The sequence below is a fragment of the Ranitomeya variabilis genome, chromosome 2, assembly GCF_051348905.1.
Source record: "Ranitomeya variabilis isolate aRanVar5 chromosome 2, aRanVar5.hap1, whole genome shotgun sequence".
Lineage (NCBI taxonomy): Eukaryota > Metazoa > Chordata > Amphibia > Anura > Dendrobatidae > Ranitomeya > Ranitomeya variabilis.
Window position 1 is genome coordinate 953884414 of NC_135233.1, and position 24125 is coordinate 953908538.

Here is a 24125-nt window from a genome sequence, read left to right on the forward strand (position 1 = left end):
AATTTGCTACAGAACTCGTCCAAACCATTCCTTTAAACTAGATGACCTAAGAACTCTACACCAAGTGATGCAAGCCTATGCATCTAGCATGGTTTGATGAGAGCCAGGACTGGGTAACAAATGTAGAGAGGTACACTACATTTAGAAAGGACAGGAAAGATAAAAAAGGTGGAGCGGTGTGCATCTTCGTAAAATCCACATTAAAACCTGTGCTCAATGTAGACATTGGGGGAGTTACAGCAATGTAGAGTCAATATGGGTAAATGTACATGGGGATGGTAATAATGGAAAGTTGCTCATTGGAGTTTGCTACAAGCCTCCTAATATAGCTGAACAGGTAGAGGATAAAATGCTACAATATATTAAAAAGGCAGCCAACAGTAAAAAGGTTCTTATAATGGGGGATTTTAACTTTCCAGACATTCAATGGGACATAGAATCTTCTGGTTGTGCTAAAAGCTACAATTTCTTATCCACAGTTCAGGACAGTTACCTCTCTCAGCTGGTAGATGAACTGACAAGGGGAGGTAATCTGCTGGATCTGGTTCTGTCAAATACACCAGATACAATTTCAGATCTACAGGTCAGGGAGCATTTGGGAAGCAGTGTCCATAGCATCGTAAGTTTCAATGTAATTTTCAATCAAACGTTCAAAAGGGGAAATTCCAAAACCTGGAACTTTAAGAAAGTGGATTTCAACAAATTAAGGGAAGAGCTTAATCGTATAGACTGAGACATTTCATGGTAACTGGGGATGCCGAATATAAATGGGGCATTTTTAAGGAAATACTACTAGAATCCTGCAAAAGACTAATACCGTCTGGTAATAAAATGTCAAGGAATAAAAAGAAACCATTAAGGATGAACAGGAAAGTACAGAGTTTAATAAGACAAAAACAAAGGGCATTCTAAATCTTGAAAGCCGAGAATACTGAAATAGCATTTCAGGAGTATAAATAAGAAATGTAAAAAAGAAATCAAGCTGGCAAAGTTATCTACAGAGAAACAAATCGCCAAAAACATTAAAATAAATTCCAAATTTTTTTATAAATACATCAATGCCAAAAAGAAAACAATAGATGGTATCGTCCCCTTAAAAGATGACAATAACAAGATAATCACAGAGGACAAAGAAAAGTCACTTTTGATCCATGTTCACTAATGAACTGTCTGTTACAAGGATCATTCAACAAGGCAAAAATCAAAATTCACAACGTGACATAACTAGTTTAACACAAAAAGAAGTGCAATTAAGTCTGAGCAATATAAACATTGACAAATCCCCCAGTCCAGGTGGCATTCATCCACGGATACTGAGGGAACTGAGCTCAATAATTGACAGACCACTGTATCGCATATTCTTAAGGCCCCGTCTCACATAGCGAGATCGCTAGCGAGATCGCTGCTGAGTCACTAGTTTTGTGACGCAACAGCGACCTCCATAGCGATCTCGCTATGTGTGACACGTACCAGCGATCAGGCCCCTGCTGCGAGATCGCTGGTCGTGTCAGAATGGCCTGGACCTTTTTTTGGTCGTTGAGGCCCCGCTGACATCGCTGAATCGGTGTGTGTGACACCGATCCAGCGATGTCTTCACTGGTAACCAGGGTAAACATCGGGTTACTAAGCGCAGGGCCGCGCTTAGTAACCCGATGTTTACCCTGGTTACCAGCGTAAATGTACAAAAAAACAAACAGTACATACTCGCCTTTCGGTGTCCAGGTCCCTTGCCGTCTGCTTCCTGCTCTGAGTGCCGCCGTACAGTGAGAAGTGAGAGCACAGCGGTGACGTCACTGCTGTGCTCTCACTTCTCACTGTACGGCCGGATCTCAGTCAGAGCAGGAAGCAGACGGCAAGGGACCTGGACACCGAAAGGCGAGTATGTACTGTTTGTTTTTTTTGGTAACCAGGGTAAACATCGGGTTACTAAGCGCGGCCCTGCGCTTAGTAACCCGATGTTTACCCTGGTTACCCGGGTGCTGCAGGGGGACTTCGGCATCGTTGAAGACAGTTTCAACGATGCCGAAGTCGTTCCCCTGATCGTTGGTCGCTGGAGAGAGCTGTCTGTGTGACAGCTCCCCAGCGACCACACAGCGACTTACCAACGATCACGGCCAGGTCATATCGCTGGTCGTGATCGTTGGTAAATCGCTTAGTGAGACGGGGCCTTTAGACTCTCTGGTAACGGGTGGTGCCACAAGATTGGAGAATGGCTCACGTGGTACCAATATTCAAGAAAGGTAAGAAGGTGGATCCGGGCAACTACCACCCAGTAAGCCTGACATCAGTAGTGTGTCAAATTTTTGAGGGCATTATAAGAGATGACCCGCAGAAATATATTGCACAGAAAAATATAATAACTGACAACCAGCATGGATTCATGAAGAATAAGTCATGTCTACCTAACATGCTGGGTTTCTATGAGGAGGTGAGTGCAAATCTAAATGTAGGTAATGCAGCTGATGTGATTTATCTGGACATTCCAAAGGCATTTGATACAGTTTCACATAACAGCCTTATACTGAAGCTACAGAAGCAAGGACTGGGTTAACTATATGCACATGGGTAAGGAATTGGCTAAAAGACAGGAAACAAACAGTTGTCATAAATGGTACATTCTCTAAATGGGATATAGTCAGCAGTGGGGACCACAGAGATCTATGCTAGGACCAATTCTTTTTAACCTCTTTATTAATGACCTTGTGGATGGGATTGAGCGTAAAGTGTCAGTCTTTGCTGACGACACTAAACTATGTAGGATATTAAATTCTGACCTTGACATTACAATATTGCAAAATGATCTGAATAAGATGTCTGAGTGGGCAAACACTTGGCAAATGAGATTTAATATAGATAAATGTAAAGTAATGCACCTGGGAGTAATCCTAGCTTAGAAAAAAGATGCCTCAGAGGGGATCTTATTTACATGTATAAATACATATGTGGCCAGTACAAAACACTGGCACATGACTTGTTCCTTCCAAGGACCGTGCTGAGGACTAGGGGGCACTTATTACAGGTGGAAGAAAGGCGATTCCGACAGTTAAACAGGAAAGGGTTCTTTACAGTTAGAGCAGTCAGACTGTGGAATGCCGACCACAGGAGGTAGCAATGGCAGACAGACACTGTATCAGCTTTTAAAAAAAGGCTGGACAATTTCCTTGATACACATAACATTACGGGTTATAGCTAGAATAATGACAAAATGTACAGTTGGTGGAGTAAGGTTGAACTTGATGGACCTAGGTCTTTATTCAACCTACGTAACTATGTAACTATAATGTCTACCAGACTTCTCTGAAAAAAAAAAAGAGTTAATGGAAGCATCCTGAGGCAACACAGTCTCAAGGACAATTCTCCCAGGCGCCATGTAGCCTAATTGAGGGAGACTACAGTACCCCCATTAAATAAGAAAGCTCCACCTATTACAACGTTACATATGCAATAAATATAGTGAAACATTACAGTGTCACTTGGACAACAGAAACGGATTTTCTGCAAATTGTGTAGTGAAGGCAATTTTAACACCTTAAAGTGTATTTACGCTGAAAGGTTATCGTGAATAAGCATTCCTAGGACCACTTGTTTCACAATTATCTTGCAGTTCTACTCAGGCTGCTAATCACCCCATGAATAGGCAAAGTGCTTGTTCATTGGGTGAAATTATTTTTAAGATAGATTGAAAATCATCTTTCTCGGCAGCACATCATCATGTGTAAACAGGATTTGAGCTGCCAAGAACAACAGCCTATGCCTGAATATTCTCTTACAGATTGCTAAGTGTGCATCAATTACCGCGGTCTGTCTGTTGTTAACATAATAATAATAATTTTTATTTATATAGCACCAACATATTCCGCAGCACTTTACAATTAGTGGGGACATGTACAGACAATAAATTCAATACAAGTTAAGACAATTTAAACAGTGACATTAGGAGTGAGCTCCCTGCTCGCAAGCTTACAATCTACAAGGAAATAGGGGGGACACAATAGGTGAAAAGTGCTTGTTATTTCAGGTCTGGCAATTATAATAAATAGGAATTTTCATATAAAGCTGCATGATCCGGTCATCAGCCCATGTGTTTAAGTGCAATAGTCAAGTATCAAGTGCAGTTATGTGCATGGAGGGTGTGGAGACAGATGAATAGTAGGGTGCAGATTCAGAATAATATTTGGAAGGAGGGAACAGGGCAAAGTTAGTTTACTGAGTAGTTGATGTGGTAGGCTTGTTTGAAGAGATGGGCTTTTAAAGCGCGCTTGAATAGGTCGGGGCTCGTCTGGGGAAGTGCATTCCAGAAAGCTGGCGCAGCACGAGAGAAGTCTTGGAGACGGAGGTGCACGGTTCAGATTACGGGGGATGTTAGTCTTAAGTCATTTCTAGAATGGAGGGCACGTGTAGGGCGATAGACAGAGATGAGAGAGGAGATATAAGGCGGTGTAGAACTGTGGAGAGCTTTGTGGGTGAGAGAGAGAAGGTGTCCTCAGCATAGAGATGATACTGGAACCCAAATCTGCTGATTGTTTGTCCAACAGGAGCAGTGTATAGAGAGAAGAGGAGGGGCCTAGTACTGAGCCCTGCGGAACCCCGATAGTAAGGGGATGAGGAGAGGAAGAGGAGCCGGAAGAGGAGCCGGCAAAAGATACAGTGAAGGAGCGGTCAAAGAGGTAGGAGGGGAACCAGGAGAGGGCTGTGTCCTTGAGGCCTATAGAGCGGAGCATAGAGAGGAGGAGCTGATGAACCACAGTGTCGAATGCTGCGGAGAGATCCAGGAGAATCAGCAGGGAACAGTGACCTTTGGATTTAGCGGCTATTAGATCATTAGAGACTTTAGTGAGGGCAGTTTCAGTGGAGTGTAAAGAGCGGAAACCAGATTGTAAGGGGTCAAGAAGAGAGTTATCCGAGAGATAGCGGATTAGACGGGAGTGGACCAGGCGTTCCAGGTGTTAAGAGGTGAAGGAAAGGTTAGAAACAGGTCTGTAGTTAGCAGTGCAGTTCTGGTCTAGGGATGGCTTTTTAAGTAAAGGGGTTATGATGGCATGTTTAAATGAGGAGAGAAAGATACCTGAAGAAAGAGAGAGGTTAAATATTTTAGTCAGGTGAGTGGTGACCGCTGGTGAGAGACACTACAGGAAATGTGAAGGAATGGGGTCACTGTTGCAGGTTGTAGGCCGAGCAGAAGCGAGGAGCTTGGAAATTTCTTCTTCTGAAAAAGGCTCAAAGATGTCTAGTGAGCTTGAGGTGCGGCAGGGCAGGGGATCCTGGCACTGAGGAGATTGGGCTGAGATGTCCTGATGGATGTGGTTGTTTTTTTCTAGGAAATAAGTGGCCAGATCCTCACCGCTGAGGTTAGTGATGGGGGCCTGTACTTTAGGTTTCAGGAGGGAGTTTAAGGTTTCAAAAAGTCGTTTTGGGTTGTTGGATAGTGAGGTGATGAGTGTGGTGAAGTAGGATTGTTTGGCCAGATGAAGGGCAGAGTTATAGGTTTTGAGCATGAACTTATAGTGGATGAAGTCTTCTGCTAAGAGAGATTTTCTCCACTGCTGCTCTGCACACCTTGAGCAACGCTGAAGAAAGCGTGTTTGCATTGTGTGCCAGGGCTGCCGTTGTCTGTGTCGGGTCTTTCTGCGTGTGGAAGGTGCTGCTTCATCTAGGGCATTCTTCAGTGTACTATTGGAGTGTGACAATGCTAAGTTTGGACAGGAGAGGGAGGAGATGGGGCTAAAGATGTGTGGAGATTGTCCATAAGCTGCTGGGTATTAATGGTACGTGTATTCCGATAAGTGTGGTAAGTGGGGGTGTCCCAGGTGACGAAACAATTCTTGACAGAGAAGGAAAGAAGATTGTGGTCCGAGAGCGGGAGAGGGGAGTTAGTAAAGTCGTGCAGCGAGCCGGAACGGGAGAAAACCAGGTCCAGAGTAACATGCTATTGAATGACCTCTGTTGAGGTGTCGTTGTTTGGTTCGTGTGATCGGACCCGTACAAACTGATATGCAGCTGCATAATAAAAGAAGTAGGTTAAAGAATTTGACTACTATTTTTTATTGATGACCTATCTTCAAGGTAAACCAGCCATATTTGATTGATGGGGATTAGTGATGAGCAAATATACTCGTTACTCGAGATTTCTTGAGCATGCTTGGGGGTCCTATGAGTATTTTTAGTGCTCGGAGATTTAGTTTTTCTTGCCGCAGCTGAATGATTTACATCTGTTAGCCAGCATAAGTACATGTGGGGGTTGCCTGGTTGCTAGGGAATCCCCACATGTACTTATGCTGGCTAACAGATGTTAATCATTCAGCTGCGGCAAGAAAAAGTAAATCTCCGATCACTAAAAAATACTCGGAGGACCCCCGAGCATGCTCAAGAAATCTCGAGTAACGAGTATATTCGCTCATCACTAATGGGGATGTGACACCAGCAACCTCTGTCTGATACCGGTGGCAAACAAATTTCTCGGATGCTGCCAAAACAAACCAGGTCCGTCAAAAGTATGGTGGTACTAAAGTTCCATCCCCTAGTCACATGAATGGAGGGTGAATCTACAGTACCCACCCATGGCCACTATAGAAATGAGGGAGCTGCTGCGTGCCAGCTGCATCCCCGAGACCTTCCTGATGGGCATATCACCCCATCAATCAGATATTGATGGTCTCTCCTGAGTAGTTGCCAACCACTTAATTTCTTATTAAGAAAATAATTATGAAGGACTATATTTACTTTCCCTCTAGACAAGAGGATTTCATCAAGTTCAGCACGACCCCACTGAACAATATACCATAAAGACGATGCAATTATTCCACACATATTTATGGATTCATTATATTTCAATGTAAAAAACAGTGACGCAAATCGACAAAAAGTCTTGATTAAAAAAATCTGCAGGATATTCCAGAGGAATCAAACTGCACATGGCTTATTAGTTGTCTGCTACCATAGGGAGTCATGTGCGTGCACAGAAGCTATATACACAGGATGGTTGAATTGTTTAATCAAGAATATTTTGTTTTTCATGTCTTTTGAACAATTGCAGGCTAAACACAGCATCCAGAGATCTCAATATTTTTGATACTTACAACTGAGATCGGCCTTTCAGTCGTACATGAGAAATACGGGCACAGATCGAACCATCTTGTCGTTACCCCTGATAGGAATTCTTAATTCGCGAGGTCCACAGGGCCTTATTTCCTCTTTGTATACCTATATGTTATCAGTGGGAACTGGGTCTGCTTTAAGATCTGTTAGGGGAAAATGGGAGGGACTTATCCCTGATGTGCAAGAAGAGGAATGGGAAGAAATTCTAGAATCCCCTCTCAGGGTATCCCCATCGATTAATAACAGGATGACCCAGTTATATATAATCTATCAATCATATTTGACGCCGATACGACTTTTCAGGATGGGTCGATTTCAATCATCAGAATGTTTACGATGCCACTCACCAGATGCAGATTTTGTTCACATGATATGGAGATGCCCCATCATCCTTCAATATTGGAAAGAGGTGACGTCATTATTAGCATCCCTATTGTCTACTCCTGTTCCTCTTGAGCCGCTAATTTGTCTGTTTGGGGTATGGGATGAGGAGGCCTGGGATCATTATGTTGGGATTTTTCTACCGGAAACGCTCTATATGGCACGGAAGGTATTGGCATTACGGTGGATGGGGGATCGTGTCCCTCCCTTAGAACCTGGATTGAGCTGGTGAACTCAGTTATCCCATATGAACGCACATTGTACCAAAAAAGAAGATGTCCGGGTAAATTTGGTAAAATCTGGGATAGATGGAACTCCTCTCACCTTACTCTATAAATTCATAATAATTGAGTATCAATGCAAGGGATTTGGCTTTTGTATTGGAGGCATCGCACGGAGAAAAATATAAAGTATAGTGTTATATAGCAGAATCGTAGTAGTTACTATAGATATGGTTTTAGTTGTAGTTTAGGAACTTTGCATATTTTTGGTTCCATGTTTACATTTATATGATTCAAGTGATATAAATGATTTGATATACACAGTCGTTATAAATCTCATTCTGGATATAAATAAGGGAAAATACCCTACTTTATACAAACGACGTATGCTCTGTATTATGTGCACAATAACGAATACAAATGTGTATATTGTATTACTTTATTTTATGGTTAATAAACGAATAAAAAAAAAATAATAATAATATTTTGTTTGAAATTAAACATTTGCTAAATTATTTGACATATAGAATTATTTGCTGGGGATTTTGTTTTTTATAATTCTTATTATGAATGTTTTAATATTTAGAAACAACGACAAACCAGGCACCCTGAGAACTATAGCATGCAAACATATCAAGATTTTCAACAATTAGAGAATGGAGTTTACCTGTAGGCTTCTGGGCTCAGGTGAATCTTACTGGGAACACCATGACTTTCCATCCTAGAAGCAGTATTCACGGTGTCCCCAAACAAACAATATCTAGGCATCTTCTCTCCGACAACTCCAGCTAACACTGGGCCAGTATGCAACCCTACTCGGATCTATAGAATAAATGAAAGACAAAATAGTCTCCATCACATAAGTTTCCATCGCATAAGGAAGCAAAAGCCCCAATTCATCATTGTAGTTTCTCCACCATACAGAATACGGACAGCACATGGACACCATCCATGTGCTATGTGTGTTTTTCACGAACCCATAGACTTGTGCTTGCCCTTGTCATCCGTGCTGCCGGAAAATACAGATATGTCTCCTTGTGGTTCATACAGACACACAATCTATGTAACAACATGGACATATGAAGATCACCATAGGTTATAATGGGTACTTGTGGTATCTGTGAAAAAAACGGATGCCATACATGTACACATGAAGTGGGCCTTAGACATATGCACAACTTTTTAAAGGATTTGCGACTTTTGGCTCTATAAAGTCTTAAAAAAAACTGGCTAAAGACAAAATTAAAGACCATTTTTGATTTTGGGAAAAATTCATAAACAGCATACACCATTTTGACCTATGGGGGAAAGTAGGTCAGCGCATGCCTTAAGACAAAAGTAGAAAAGTGACTTTGATAAATGACATGTGATGAATTGGGGCAAAGAGTAAACTTCTTGGTTGCTAACACAACCCCTATTTGAGAGTTATAGTTCTCATTGATAAGGGATACGATGCCTGGAACAGCTGTATGCAAGTTGGATATGATGACATTTGTAAGGAATGAAGGGGATGTGCCATTCACAGTAGAACTGGAGACAACTAGTTGAGCTAAATGGCGTGGATCATAGGAGTCAGGATGAAACCGTGATGGCCTATCCTAGGGATGGACAATCTGTATTTGAAGGGAACCTGTCACGTCAGATAATTAACCTGCATATATAGGGTTAATTTGAAGGTTAAGAGCATTATGAAGATGCCCAGCTGCAACAGTGAAAGTGCAGCACCAAGGAGAATATTAATTTCATTGCTCCTGGCTTTCAGTCATACAGGCGAGTCAATGCAGCTATAGAAACTGCACAGTCACAGTGAATGGCAGCTGTAAGCACGCTCTGGCAATGAGGCAGAGCGATGACTCTGAAACTGTTGCATTGCTGAGTTGGCTGTCAGTCAAAGTGTCGGGGTGTGCTAGTAGTCTCAGTATAGTGACCGGTGACTGTATCCATGCTGGCATACCTACATGACTGAAAGCCGGTGGCTCCCAGGAGGAATAAAGTTAATTTGCTACCAATTGTTCCACTTTCAGTACAGCGGCCGGGCACTATCCTAATGCTAGTAACTGAAGATTAACTCTATATCTGCAGGTTAACAGCATTATCCGATATGTCAGGTTTCTTTAAATGGATAGTCCAGTAATAGAGAATACATAAGATGACAATATAAGCAAACTTACACTCCCTTTATTACCAAATAGTATTTGATTTGTCTAGGAAAGCAATCATTATAGTCAATTTTAATAACAGCAGTCTTATTAAATATTTCCAAGAATGTCAGTAAGGCAGGTGCTGATGCGCATATGCAGTACTACGCTGCGCTGCTGGGACTTGGCATAGCTTGACACTCCGTGGTATAGGTTATCTTCAGGTCGCAGCCTCCTCCTGCCTGTGTTCACATTACAGGACAGGTTTCTGCCAGTGTAACAAGACGCTGCTACTATAATGTACTGTAGGGATTTCCCTACAGAAAACAAGCTTTACTTGCTAATTCAAGATAGTTAGGAATTTCTTTATAATAACATTTTCTTTACTTCGTTTTCTATTCCCAGAGAAACCCCTAAATAATTAAAGGGAACCCGACAGGTGATACATACTGCCTAATCCACTGGCTGTATGATCTCAGCCATATATACATATTTAAATCTGGGGCATTTCAGAGAAAAACATATTTTAATAGCTGCCGGATAGGTGGTCCCCAGCGGCTTCTCCCCAGCCGCTTTCTTGCAGTGACAGGTTTGCAGCTGCCTGTGAGTACAGGAAGAGCCCTGCCACTCAAGGGGAGCGAGTGAGGAGAAGCTGTGGGGACTCACTTATCCAACTAGTCTCTCATGCAGCTTGGTCTCTGTCAGCTACTAAACCATGTTTTTCTCAGAAACACCACAGCGTTTCATAGTTTAATATGTATGGCTGAAATCGTGCAGCCAGCATCTGATACATGCTGCTCATGGATTGGGCAGCATGTTTCAGCATTCAAGTTCCCTTTAATACCCATTTCAGTACAGCTATGTTTCCATTTACTCAAAAGAAAAAATCTTCCTTTTAATTTCCCTCTAGAATATAGGGACATTGAAATACACTGCTATATACAGATGTATTTCTATGTACCAGTATTATCTGCCTGTGGGTAAAAATCCTACCAATAATATCACTGGAGGCTGTGGCTCACAGTTTCAGCTGTTGCCTGCAATGATGTAGGTTGTGGGTTCGATATCTGGGGAGACTCAAAAACAAGAGAAAATTACTATTTTTGAAATTGTTTTTCATTATTGTTTAGTAGTCTTATAGGAACCAAAAATCAGATTTTTTTCTTTACCTTTAGAATGCAAGGAAATAGAAATACACTGCTATGTGCAGATGTATCTCTATGTACTAATATAATCTGCCTGTCAGTTCAGAGTCTGCAATGCAGCTTCAAGTATACAAAATTCTCCTATCTCCATCTCTATAGGTTGTAGCTCATAGCTTTAGCTACTGCCTACAATGATAGAGATTGTGGATTTGACTCCTAGGGAGACCAGATCACGAGAAAAGAGAATTAATTAATTAATGTAAGTACAGGAAGAGATGTCAGCCTCGTCCCATGATGTGGAGCTACGGAGCGATGACCACATTGGTGAGAAAACATCGCACAGAGTGAAGTGAGTATTGGAAATTGGGACAATGCCCTGATGTGCTGAGACAGCAGGACTGCATCCTCAAATCGAAACAGTCCACAGAATCTGGGATGGTTAGGAGCTATGGCAAATGCACTTGAAGGGTTTTCTATGATTCTATGATTCTATTGAACACTTCTGGAGGATGAGCTGACTGAAAAAGGCCACAATAATCCTTTTATTGCCAGGTTCCCCTCATTGATGACAGGAAATGAGACATAAATTGCAGAACAGTCCTGTTCATTTCGTTTCATAGGTGATAAGGTTGAAAAAAATACATAGGTTCATTAAATCCCATCTATAATCTTAATATATTGATCTAGAACAGGGGTCCCCAACGTGTTGCTTGGGCTTATGATATGTGGCTCGTGGCTGCCTGCCAGCTATGTGCATTAGCAACATGTCTAGCAAACAACTATGAAGAGCAGATCTCTAGATGGTGAATTTGGTGAGGAGCCCTGCACAGAAGAGCAGATCTGGATGTATATAGTCCAGCCTTGGGGGTTTGGAGATAATTTAGGTATGGTATCTGGAGACCGGATGATGCTAACTGTGAGAGGAGCTGCTTGAAGCTGGATGCCACAGTGTGGTGGGAGTGACTGATGGGAGAATATTGAATGGGGGTAATGTGGGAAGCTCTGGATCTTGGTATACCATCACGACCCTCTCTCAAAGCAGAATGTGGCTCTCAAGGTCAGAAAATTTGGGGACCAATGCTCTAGAGGATGGCAAAACCACATGAGACATATTACTGACACTAAATATCAGAACAAACCGCTGCATCTATGTTCTCGCTCAGAAATCTACTATCCATAACGTGTAATATATTATTCAATAAAGGCATATATGCCCTCCCTGAATGTATTCAATTAATCGACCATCACAGCATCGCGAGGCAGAGAGATTCATAGTCTTATTGCTTGTACAGTAAATAACCCCCATATATATGATGATGATTAAAGCTTTTTTTCTCTAGACATAGAGGATGCCCCTCATCAGGCCTGCATGTAAAAAGAACATTGGGAAGATCTCTGCTCTGTCCCCTCACATATTAATACATTTTACTAAAATAGCCCCTAAGCTGTCTTTTTTTCTAAACTGAATAACCTAAAATGTGATAATCTGGAAAGAATTAATATTATAATCCTGAGAAACCCCTTTAAGCCAACAGAATTCAATATTTATTGTAGCCATTACTCATACCTATGCTTTAAATGATGCTGGAACAGAAAGAATGATTTGTGTCACAGCTACATGGGGACAATTTGAAAGTTACGTTTACTACTTTTGGAAATAAGCAAGTCAGCGGGGTTCTACTGTCAGCGGTGCACCCCATTCATATTATCCTGTATTCCAGAAAATGAGATGTTTCAGGTTTGTTTTTTATGTAATCCAAGTCTGAGAACAAAATGTTTACCTGGATAGCATTTCCAGTGATTGGATTCTGTACTTCTCTTGCCATAAGTATCATTCCCAAAGCAAAGTTTGCAACTCTTTCCGCATGTGTAGAAACAGGAACTGGTACACCACCCACAACCATATATGCATCGCCAATAGTCTCCACCTTTATTACAAAGGGAAACAGACAACGGTTATTTACTTACATTTATAAAGTGAGAGTAACCGAATGAGACACTAAGCTATGGTGAGAATCAGCATGGTGAACCAGTGGTTAGCACTGCCGCCTCGCAGCTCTGGGCTCAAATACAACCAAGGGCACCATCTTCAACCTTCTCTTCCAACACTTATTCTTTTTTTAAACAATAATTTTTATTGATTTTTAACATATATATGGAAGTGTACATTCAAACGCATTTTCTTAGCTTACAAATTCTTAATTTCAGTTTTTCATTATCACATTACAATTTGTTAGGTTAAAATACAGAATAAACAACACATAAACACCCCCTACCCTCCCACACATATTCTTAACCCTAGCATGTGTATTGGGGCCTTTTAGGCCCCGGTGCTTATTTTTTTGCTATTATCTGCAAAATGACATAAGTTAGAATTTTGAAACTGCAGGTAAGCCTCAAGTATGTCGTTGTTGGTAATATCCAGTTTTTCATATAATTTTTTTCATAGGCATTTCGGTGTAACAATGCTTTTTTGGTGAAAACCACATCTGTACAGATTGGGGGCCTTTCAGGCCCCCATGTATTTTTTATCATGTTCTCAGTAGTGTTTGTGTCTAAAGTTACTTTATTTGTACTCAGTAATGCTGGTGGAGGGGCCAGGGTGTGGATAATGCCATATGAGGATGCCATGTGATTTTTGGAGGGAGAGATAAGGCCATGACATCATCTCAGGTCCTTCTGAACACAGTAATGAGCTGTGTAGAGAGTAGTGAGGACAGTATACACTGTGAGCTAATTGTGAAGGACCAGAGATAAGATAAGATGTTGAGAGGAAGTGTGATTCTGCGAATTATTATGGCATAAATGGCGTAATCTACTGTGGCAAAGAGGTTGGTGCACCAGTACAGAAGGATCTGGGGTCTGAAATAGTCAAAACTCTTGCTGTTCCAATATTCAATTCAGGTAGAAACATTACCATGGACAATTATTTCACCAATGTTGAACTAGACAATTTTCTGCTTCAAAAAGCTATTACACTTGTTTGTACTATCAAGCCAAACCGACGAGAAGTTCCAGAAGCACTGAAACACAGTCGTCAGCGAGCACTTTGAGAGAGTCTTTGGATTCAATAACAAAGCGACTTTGGTATCTTACAAAGCGAAGGAGAAATCTGTAATTTTACTCAGTACCATGCATCACAATTGCAGTATTGACATCAATGACAAAAAATTAAAACCAGAAATCATCCTGCATTACAATAAAACAAATGGAGGTGTAGACAAAATGGATGTGATGCTGGGAGAATATTCATGCAAGAGGCAAACAAAACGATGGCCTGTAGTACTTTTTTTTAAATATGCTTGATGTAGCAGCCTTAAATTCATTCATCATTTATACAGAAACTCATCCAGAATTCCATGCACGGAGGAAGGACAGGAGACGCCTATTTTTGAAGGACCTTTGTCATGAACTTGTAATGCGTCATATGATACAGCGAAGCAACGTGAAAGGCTTGCTAAGGCAAACTAAAGAAGCAATGAAACGGTGTGGCGTACAGTTTCAGATGATTCCAGGGCCAGGAGAAAGAAAAAGAAAGCGTTGTTTCATGTGTCCAAGAAACATTTGTAAGAAAATGTCTGCAAAGAACATTCTTCTGAAAAAATAACTTGTCAAAATTGTTTGGAAGACTAATATAATAGAAAAGAAACATAATAGAAATGTAGCTGCAGCTAGTTTGGTATAGATTTCTATGCGTTTTTGTGCGTTTTTTCATATGTTTGTGTGAAATTTTGAAAATAAAAATGTTTGGGGTGTTTTCGGTGAAAAATTCTAATTAAAATTTTGTTTACTAATCATATTTCATTTAGCAGTTTTAAAATAAACTTGTAAAAGTTATATAAGTGTGTTTTTCCATATGATTTGCATGGGGGCCTAAAAAGCCCCCAATACGTTAATATGAAGATTTCTGATGTCACGCATGCTAGGGTTAAAGGACATTGGAATTAGTGGGATAAAAGGAATTAGGATAAGTGTTATACTATCTCACAACAATGGCAATGCACTTATTTATTTGGATACAATTAAACTTTACATCTTATTAAATATTAAAGAGATTTTTCCACTTTTATAAAATGATTCTTGTACAGTAAAGTAACAAAGACAAATAATACTCACCCTCCATGTCTCCAGCGCCAGCTCTTCGGCACTGCTCTGTGTTTTGGCTGCGGCGGTAACATCATGTAGACAGCTCACATCACTACTGCAGCCAATCTCTAAGCTCAGCATGTATATGTCACAAGCCACTGAGCTTGGTGATTGGCTGCAGCAGTGATGAGAGCTCTCGCCACGACAGATATTAGAGCGGTGGTAGGGAGCTGGGGAGAGTGAGTATTGCTGTATCTGTTTAATTTACAGTACGTGTGGGGACAACTTTTCTAACGTTGGAAACCCCTTCATGCATATTCATGCATATTCATTTGAAACTACTACCTTATAGACATCATGCACGGTGGTTAATCTGTCAAATCGAAGATACATAGAATTCAACATGGCGACGATCTGGATAGGTTCGCACTGAGCACAAATGTTAGTGAATGTGACCACATCACTAAATAGTATTGTACATTCTTTGAATTCACCTGCAAAATAGAAAATTGAAAGTTCATGTATGGGGAGGTCTCCCTCACCCCATATTATTTATGTCACTCACTCTTTCACATATTTTCACTATATAATGTATTCTTTCAACATTATACATTCCTTATAATTTATACGCTTCTTCACTTCTGTCATTCACATTTCATCTTCATATTCAATTAATTTGTCCTCGACACCCCTATAATTAGGCAGAAGGACTGAACTCCATTCTATCCTTTAATAGTGTATATCTATCCAGGTAAAACACCCCTTGTACTATATTATGATTGTTTCTTGTTTAGTTATACATTATGACATAGATCTCCCCTCAGCATGGCAGTAGGCTTTGGACAGCCACATGTATAGATTAGTCATTGTTTAGCATAATGGTGTCCACACCGATGCCTTACTCCAGCGGAATATTCATGAATGCCCAGGGGAATCAGAGATATTTACAGACTTCATCATTTCAGCTTACAAACATATTACGCTTCCAGATTCATTTTTGTGTATACCTTGATCCAAATGAGCCTTATTACCAATATATGAATGTGATATTTGGAAGATATGCACACCAAAGAGAAACAACGTTGCACTTATCTATATTGGACTGTATTTACTTCTTTATGCACTTTATCTTTCTCTTTTATATATAAAAAAAATCTGTATGATTGCAGTATTTATATATTTTGGCAATATTTGTCACTTTTGGATCAATTCATCACAAGTGTTTTCCTGGCACGCTAGTTATACATAGCAGTCCCTCCTTCTTATTCTGCACGTTTTTTTCTGATTTTAATTGTGTTTTTACTAGATTTGTAATCAATAAAAATTGAGTTTTATTACAATATCATAGCGCTTCTATTATTACCATAGGGTAATTAATACGGTACCTAGGTAATTGTGTTAACTAGTCTCAAGGTTACATTATTAGAGAATCAAAATTATTTCAAATAGTTGTAGCCCTTTTCGGTCAGTGAATATCTCACTTTCTCTCTTTGAGGACTGAACATGTCGCAGGAGGCTACACAAATACCTGCACGATCTGAAAGTAGTGTCTCATAAAGTCATGTCTTGGGCTCATTTTTTTTATCTATGTAGCTCTAGTGTGATTATTCTTCCTTTGCTCCAGATCAGCTGTGATACGAGTTCTATTCTAAAGTTTAATTGATTCCAAGTTTGTTAAATTTCGAACTGTAACTTGGGTAAAAAGGATCAAAGAAAGGCAGAAATACTATTAAATAGGAACTCACCTGCTTCTACTCTCTTGCCTTCCTTCAGTTGGTTGGCTACATGTTTTGGAAGCATGGCATACAGTAAAGCTTCTGTCTTTTTTTTCTCTTCTTCTAAATGTTTTGACAGTATTCTCAGTTCTTCCTTCTTCCTCTCAAGCTGGTTAGATAGCTCCATCTCTGCCAATCTTTGCTGGTTCAGTAGAATAAGGTCCCGAGTGACATCATGAGGAGCTATGTCAGAGATGTGCATCTGCCTCTCCTCCAACTCATGCAAGTTGCGCAGCAAAGGAGAGCACAAATAGAGCATGCATTCAAGAGACTCCATCCATATCATCTGACCTAAAGACAAAACATCATATGGTTCTTGGACTTCATACTGTATATTGCCAAAATTATTTGCAAATTCAAATACTCAGTGTTAACTTTGTATCACCCCCATAAGAAAGTGTTGTGGACTTGGTGGCCTGGTTCTCAATCCTTAGCAGATCCATCCATATGACAGACTAGAAGGATGAAGAATACCAAGGGGCCCGGGGGGGGGGCAACGGCCTTCCAGAACACTTCCATAATGAATGTGCAGATGACTTATAAAGCTGTGAAGTGACAGACGCACACTCCTCTATTCCCTGCTCTGTATAAGTATCTGTGATTACGAAAACTAGAAGCTGATCAACATCACTAACCCCGAAGCTCACGACATTCATATTTACGTTAAAGGCTGCAAGGACAGTGCTTCACCAGTCTGAATGGGTAAGAAACCACATGCATTTCAGCTGTTAAACCTGGAATATGTAAACTAAAATAACAGCCAATACCATCACAAATAATACTTATAAACGGGTTACCCAACATGTGAAAAAATGTAAAACAGCCGCCAAAGAGATAAACAAAATAAACATTATTTTTTTCCTGCTAATCCACCCATAATGTTGAGCAGGAGCGGACGTACCGTTGGTGCAACCCTGGGCACAATACAACCCCACGAAAGTCCAAGGGTTAAGGGGGCCAATTTCTATCTCCAAAGTAGGTGGAATTTTGCATTATAATGAGCTATTGCACCGTAAAGGGCCCATATACTGTTTTCGCACTCAGGGCCTTTTTTGTCTGTGTCCACCAGTGATACTGAGGATAGCCAGCAGCTGTATTTTTTTAGAAGTTGAAAACTCATTTACATCAACTGCAACGTAAAACGTTTCTTATGCAGAATGTGATGCAACCTAAAAAACCTAGACAAGCAGAACTGAGCAATAGATATTTATCATCTGCAATATTGCAGGTGTTAAAATAGCAACCAAAAAAATTACAATATACTAATGTCCAAAACATTTGGATATAATTAGGAAAAAACACAGGTTAAGAAAATATTTCATTTGTTTAAATAGTTATTCTCCTCATCAGATAATTTTACAAAAAAACAACTCTGCAATTTAATTATTAAAAATCCTTTCTTATAAATAACAGAGACATTTTTAGTTTTGTTGCCGGCAGCGGCCAGTCTCCTAGGCAAGGAGGGTAGCATTTACAGGCTCTTTCCAATGGAGCTTGTAAGTGCTGCTCTGAAACTGGCCGGATCACGTAATCTGACCAGCATCGGTACCACCGCGCTCCTCTAATGCTACAGAGACAAAGCTATCTCTGCTGGCATCATAATGCCATGTGTCTGAACTGTCAATCAAGCATGCACTCACTGCCCCTGGCAAGCAAAAAGCCGGGAGGCAAGGGAGCAGTGCACTCCTAGAGATCAATGGTGGGAAAACCCTATAATTACTTACATTATGCTCCATTGTGTACCTAATATAAATTACAAAAACTTCTTATATACTTTTTTCTTTTTGTTAAGGGACACATGTAGATATTAGGAATAAACTAGTTAAAAAACAATACCTCTCAATTCCAGCATTGGCCGCTCCCTCCAAGACTCGGGCATCATCTCTCTCTTTGTCCTAAATACAAACTGACTATTAATGAACTTTCTGACATTAGAAATAGTCAGGGTAACTTCAGGGTGCACTGTGCTGAAATACTGATCTAGTCGAATCCCCATGGTCTGCAGACCAGGAACAATCCTTTGTATGCTCACACCAGCCTGCTTCACCCTCAGCTGAAAATGTGAATAGATAGTTATAATGTAACATAATAACACAAGCAAACAGCATCACATTTCTCCAATATATTGCTGCTTTCAACATATAATGTTTCTCTAGTTTTGTTATCCACTTGGTGGCCAGTTTGCCTATTATGCTTTTGGCCAACTTTTGCCCATTCTAACACATTATACTATCCGGTAATCGACTGCCGGTTAGGAGGCTGAATATTGTGCCATTTGGCTGTTATCTGGCAATATTTCAAAGAATAACTATAACTATAAATGTCTTTATTTTTAGGGCAAGTGCCTGTGTGCCATCTAGCAGCATATACACTTACATTATTGTAAGTCCTCTGAATTCTTTGCTGCTATTAGCTAGATAGCACAATCTTTTTTTCTTCCATTGAGATAATAGCAGATCAAACCTGCCCCCATACTATTGTGCTCCTAAAGCCCTAGTTCAGAGTCTTTTTTTTCACCGATGGAGTGGTGCCACTAATCTTATCTCCCTGAGCCTAGTATTACACTCACCAGCCGCCACCTTCGGCTCTTCTGGGCACCACATTTGTCCCGTGCCGACATCTTGTGACCGCAACTTCTGACTGACGGGAAGTCAGGGGTAAAGTCACAAGCTCTCAATGTAAGTCTGAGACCTCGTTCTGGATCTCCTACTCATACTTACAATGAGTTGTGACTTTTGGATTACCCAACAAACACTGGAACGAAACGGCAGGTCACACCCTGCGGAAGACCTAACGGAGCGGCGTCGGTAAAAGGTGAGGAAGTATAATACTAGGGGCAGGGAACTTAGACTAGGTCAGATATTCTACTAAATTACTAACAGTACTTAGTAGAGGTACTTTTCCTATAATGCAAGTTATTGTAAACTCAGTTCCTCCTGGAGCAGGAACTTATATCACTGCCACTGCCTTAAGATGCTTTTTAGGTAAGCATATAATGAATGACCAACAGCTGGAGCTCAGAGTTGGCTGAAATCACATTCCTGTGTATTGTTTTTAATCTTCTCGGCCCCGCTACAGAAATCCCAGAAACTTCCAGATTGAGAGAATAAAAATACTTCAATATCCATAATACGGAGAGCCACAATATTTCTATATTGGAACAAGCCACAGGACTCACATAACAGTGGTTACCATACCAATCCCGTCAGCCATAGTCCTCTTAATATACAGCCAGGTACAGTGACCCCATAAAAATGCAGCCACTGGTTGCAGAAAACATTATCACAGCCACAGCTGAACGACACTATGGCTACAGACCTCTAATATCGCAAATGTTTGGTGCAGGAATGTTCACATACCAAGCATTAATTCACTGCTCAAAAAATAAAGGGAACACTAAAACAACAGAATATAACTCCAAGTAAATCAAACATCTGTGAAATGAAACTGTCCACTTTTGCAACACTTTTGACAATCAATTTCACATGCTGTTGTGCAAATGGAATAGACAACAGATGGAAATTATTGGCAATTATCTAGACATTCTCAATAAAGGAGTGGTTCTGCAGGTGGAGACCACAAACCACATCTCAGTACCAATGCTTTCTGGCTGATGTTTTGGTCACTTTTGAATGTTGGATGTGCTTTCACACTCGTCGTAGCATGAGACAGACTCTACAACCCACACAAGTGGCTCAGGTAGTGCAGCGCATCCAGGATGGCACATCAATGTGAGCTGTGGCAAGAAGGTTTGCTGTGTCTGTCAGCGTAGTGTCCAGAGGCTGGAGGTGCTACCAGGAGACAGGCCAGTGCACCAGGAGATGTGGAGGGGGCCGTAGGAGGGCAACAACCCAGCAACAGGACCGCTAACTCCGCCTTTGTGAAAGGAGGAACAGGAGGAGCACTGCCAGAGCCCTACAAAATGACCTCCAGCAGGCCCCAAATGTGCATGTGTCTGCACAAACGGTTAGAAACTGATGGTCTGAGTGCCCGACGTCCACAGTTAGGGGTTGTGCTCACAGCCCAACACCGTGCAGGACGCTTGGCAGTTGCCACAGAACATCAGGATTGGCAAATTCGCCACTGGCACCCAGCGCTCTTCACAGATGAAAGCAGGTTCACACTGAGCACATGTGACAGACGTGACAGAGTCTGGAGACGCCGTGGAGAGCGATCTGCTGCCTGCAACATCCTTCAGCCTGACCGGTTTGCAGTGGGTCAGTAATCGTGTGGGGTAGCATTTCTTTGGAGGGCCGCACAGCCCTCTATGTGATCGCCAGAGGTAGCCTGACTGTCATTAGGTACTGAGATGAAATCCTCAGACCCCTTGTGAGACCATATGCTAGTGCGGTTGGCCCTGGGTTCCTCCTAATGCAGGGCAATGCCAGACCTCATGTGGTTGGAGTGTGTCAGCAGTTCCTGCAAGATGAAGGCATTGAAGCTATGGACTGGCCTGCTCATTCCCCAGACCTGAATCTGATTGAGCACATCTGGAACATCATGTCTCGCTCCATCCACCAACGTCACATTGCACCACAGATTGTCCAGGAGTTGGCGGATGCTTTAGTCTAGGTCTGGGAGGAGATCCTTCAGGAGACCATCCGCCACCTCATCAGGAGCATGCCCAGGCGTTGTACAGTAGGGAGGATATACAGGCACGTGGAAGCCACACACAATACTGAGCATCTTTTCCTTGTCATGAGGCATTTCCACTGACGTTGGATCAGCCTGTAATTTGATTTTCCACTTTGATTTTGAGTATCATTCGAAATCCAGACCTCCATGGGATATTCATTTTGATTTACATTGAAAATTGTTATGTTTTATTGTTCTGAACACATTCCACTATGCATTGAATAAAAATTTGCAACTGGAATATTTCATTCAGAGATATTTTATTTAGGATGATATAGGATAATCTAGGATGGTATTTTAGTGTCCCCTTTATGTTTTTAACCAGTGTAGAAATACATGCATCTTTTTTATCCATACATCATTCATTGTCCATTACTTCCCAGCATCCTCTGCTGCACATATTATTTGTCTTATTATAAAACAACTGTAGTCATAGAGCGACAAATGATTTCAGTGTAAGATAGAATCTCTTACCTCTTCATCAAACACTATGTGAAATGGAAGCCCATTGCAAAATGTTTTAACGTCGACCCACAGAGACTTTGGATACACAGGCAGAAATCCTCTTAACATTTTACCTGCAACAAACCTCATGTTAATTCTATTAGGATAGTAATTGGAAATATCATCAGAAAAGATCAGGGTCAGTGACAAAGTGATAGGCAGCTGCCGAGTCTGTGTACTGATGGGATTGGCGATGTAATAAAACTAATTCAGCAGATAAGACATAAAATGATATCTGAGTTTATGGAGCGAAACTAGCGGAATTAGCTAGAAAGGGTGAAGACATTACATTTGTAGGAGTGCAGACATTGTCCTTACACAGAGGGCAAGAAATCTGCATTATTTCCTCCAAAAATATCATTTATACCAGGCATAATGCTGGAGGGATTTTTTTTTAGATTGTCGTATATTTTTAAAAGGAATAACCATATCTATCTAATCCTGGCTATAGGAGATATCTTTTAGGCTATGTGCACACATTCAGGATTTCTTGCAGAAAATTTCAGGTTTTTCTCAGGAATTTTCTGCAAGAAATCTGCAAGAAATCTGCATGCGTTTTTGCCGCATTTTTTACGCGTTTTTGACACGTTTTTGGTGCGTTTTTTTCCGGACATTTCCCAATGCATTTTATAGTGGGAAATCCGCAAAAAAATGCAAAGTTAATGAACATGCTGCGTTTTTTACCGCCGCGGTGTCCCCCTCCTCCCAACGCGCGTTTCGGATGTCCCTTCCTCAAGGGACATCCGAAACGCGCGGGAGTTGGGGGACACCGCGGCGCCTGTCCAGCATTTATCACTATCTGGAATGTTTTCGGCTCCCATGCTTTGTAAGTCCTACTCTTTCCTTTATCCCCATTGTTGGGTTATTGTGTACATATAAGAATAGTTGGTTATGGTGGACTGTGTATGGGTTTTATATTTTATTCTATTGTCTGGATTATGGGTGCCGCTCTGTTACCCTTACATGCAACTATGGCTTGAGGGCCGGTTTTAACCCTTTATCGTCACTGTTTGGCCTGTTCATATTTTGTATCTCAGTAAAGTTGTTATTTATATCTACTCTGTGACTAGTACATCATTTTTTTTTGTGGTAATACGTTTTCTCATAGGTTTCATTGGTTTTCTCATGCATTTTCACACTTTGAGCACCGAGCATAAATAAAGGTTTTAATGTCCAGAACTGAAATTGTAATGCTGCATATCCTCAGTTTGTACACACAATACAAAAGATAAAACACAGTGCAAACACCATATATTACAAGACAAAATTGTCTCATGCAACATAATGCCGTATTAATTCTTTCTTGAAAAGGTAACAAAAAGACTTTGCACGTATAAATACCTCTTCCAAACTGCACAATTCCTCTAATAGTCCCCCAATGATTTTTCTTCTTTACGGGGCACACGGATACTTGGTTTGCTCTGTCTCGAAGTTTATTAACAGCATTTTCAATGCTCTGTGAAGTAATCTAGAAAAATCGTTGTGAAGTTATTACTAAAACTGTAGAAACAGCCTACTTTGGTCACGATGATAGAGTCTGAATATGGTAAACCACAATTAATTTAAAATCTATGGTCAAAAGGATGTTGGATTGAACCCTTCCTTCTATTTTCATATAAAGCAAATCCAGTGAGTGAGATCAGATCCCTTCTCTAGCCCCACCATGCCTAATAGTACACTGAGAATCTCGACAACTCTGCAACAGATATTAGCTGAAGGTATCCTTGGAGTTAGAGAGACTAAAAGCATATCACTGTACACATAATAACTACAGAAACATATGCCGTACTACACCTAAATACCCCGGAAGAAGCCAAACTGCCGAAACGAGCGCCAGGTCTCATGGTGTGTGCTGTATCCTACACTACAGGTATTGCTTTATGTGTAATACACAATCTGTAAACTAGCAACAAAAGTCCCCCAATACATCGTAAAGAATCAATAATGTCTTTATTGAAAATACAAATTTTTAAATGTTTTAAGGAGATAAGAGCAAACTGAAAAAACAGGATGGAAAAAAACACACTTTGGACGGAACAAATGATGACAGTATCCTGGATATAAATATACAAGTGCAGGGCTGCCACTAGGAATTTCGTGGCCCCATACTGGCAAAATTTTCGGGGCCTCCGTGAGACTCTGCCC

General features: G+C 40.9%; 1 protein-coding gene across 1 annotated transcript in view; it reads right to left on the reverse strand.

Annotated features, from left to right (window-relative positions):
• Positions 1–24125, reverse strand: part of LOC143810061 (guanylate cyclase soluble subunit beta-2-like) — an 83867-nt gene that overhangs the window by 8345 nt on the left and 51397 nt on the right. Inside the window, exons 7-13 of the mRNA XM_077292953.1 lie at positions 23322–23448; positions 21951–22054; positions 18678–18894; positions 16812–17132; positions 15412–15560; positions 12762–12908; positions 8365–8519 (exon numbers count right to left, since the gene is read on the reverse strand). Of these exons, the coding sequence (XP_077149068.1) occupies positions 8365–8519; positions 12762–12908; positions 15412–15560; positions 16812–17132; positions 18678–18894; positions 21951–22054; positions 23322–23448 (1220 nt within the window). The remainder of the gene's footprint in view (positions 1–8364; positions 8520–12761; positions 12909–15411; positions 15561–16811; positions 17133–18677; positions 18895–21950; positions 22055–23321; positions 23449–24125) is intronic.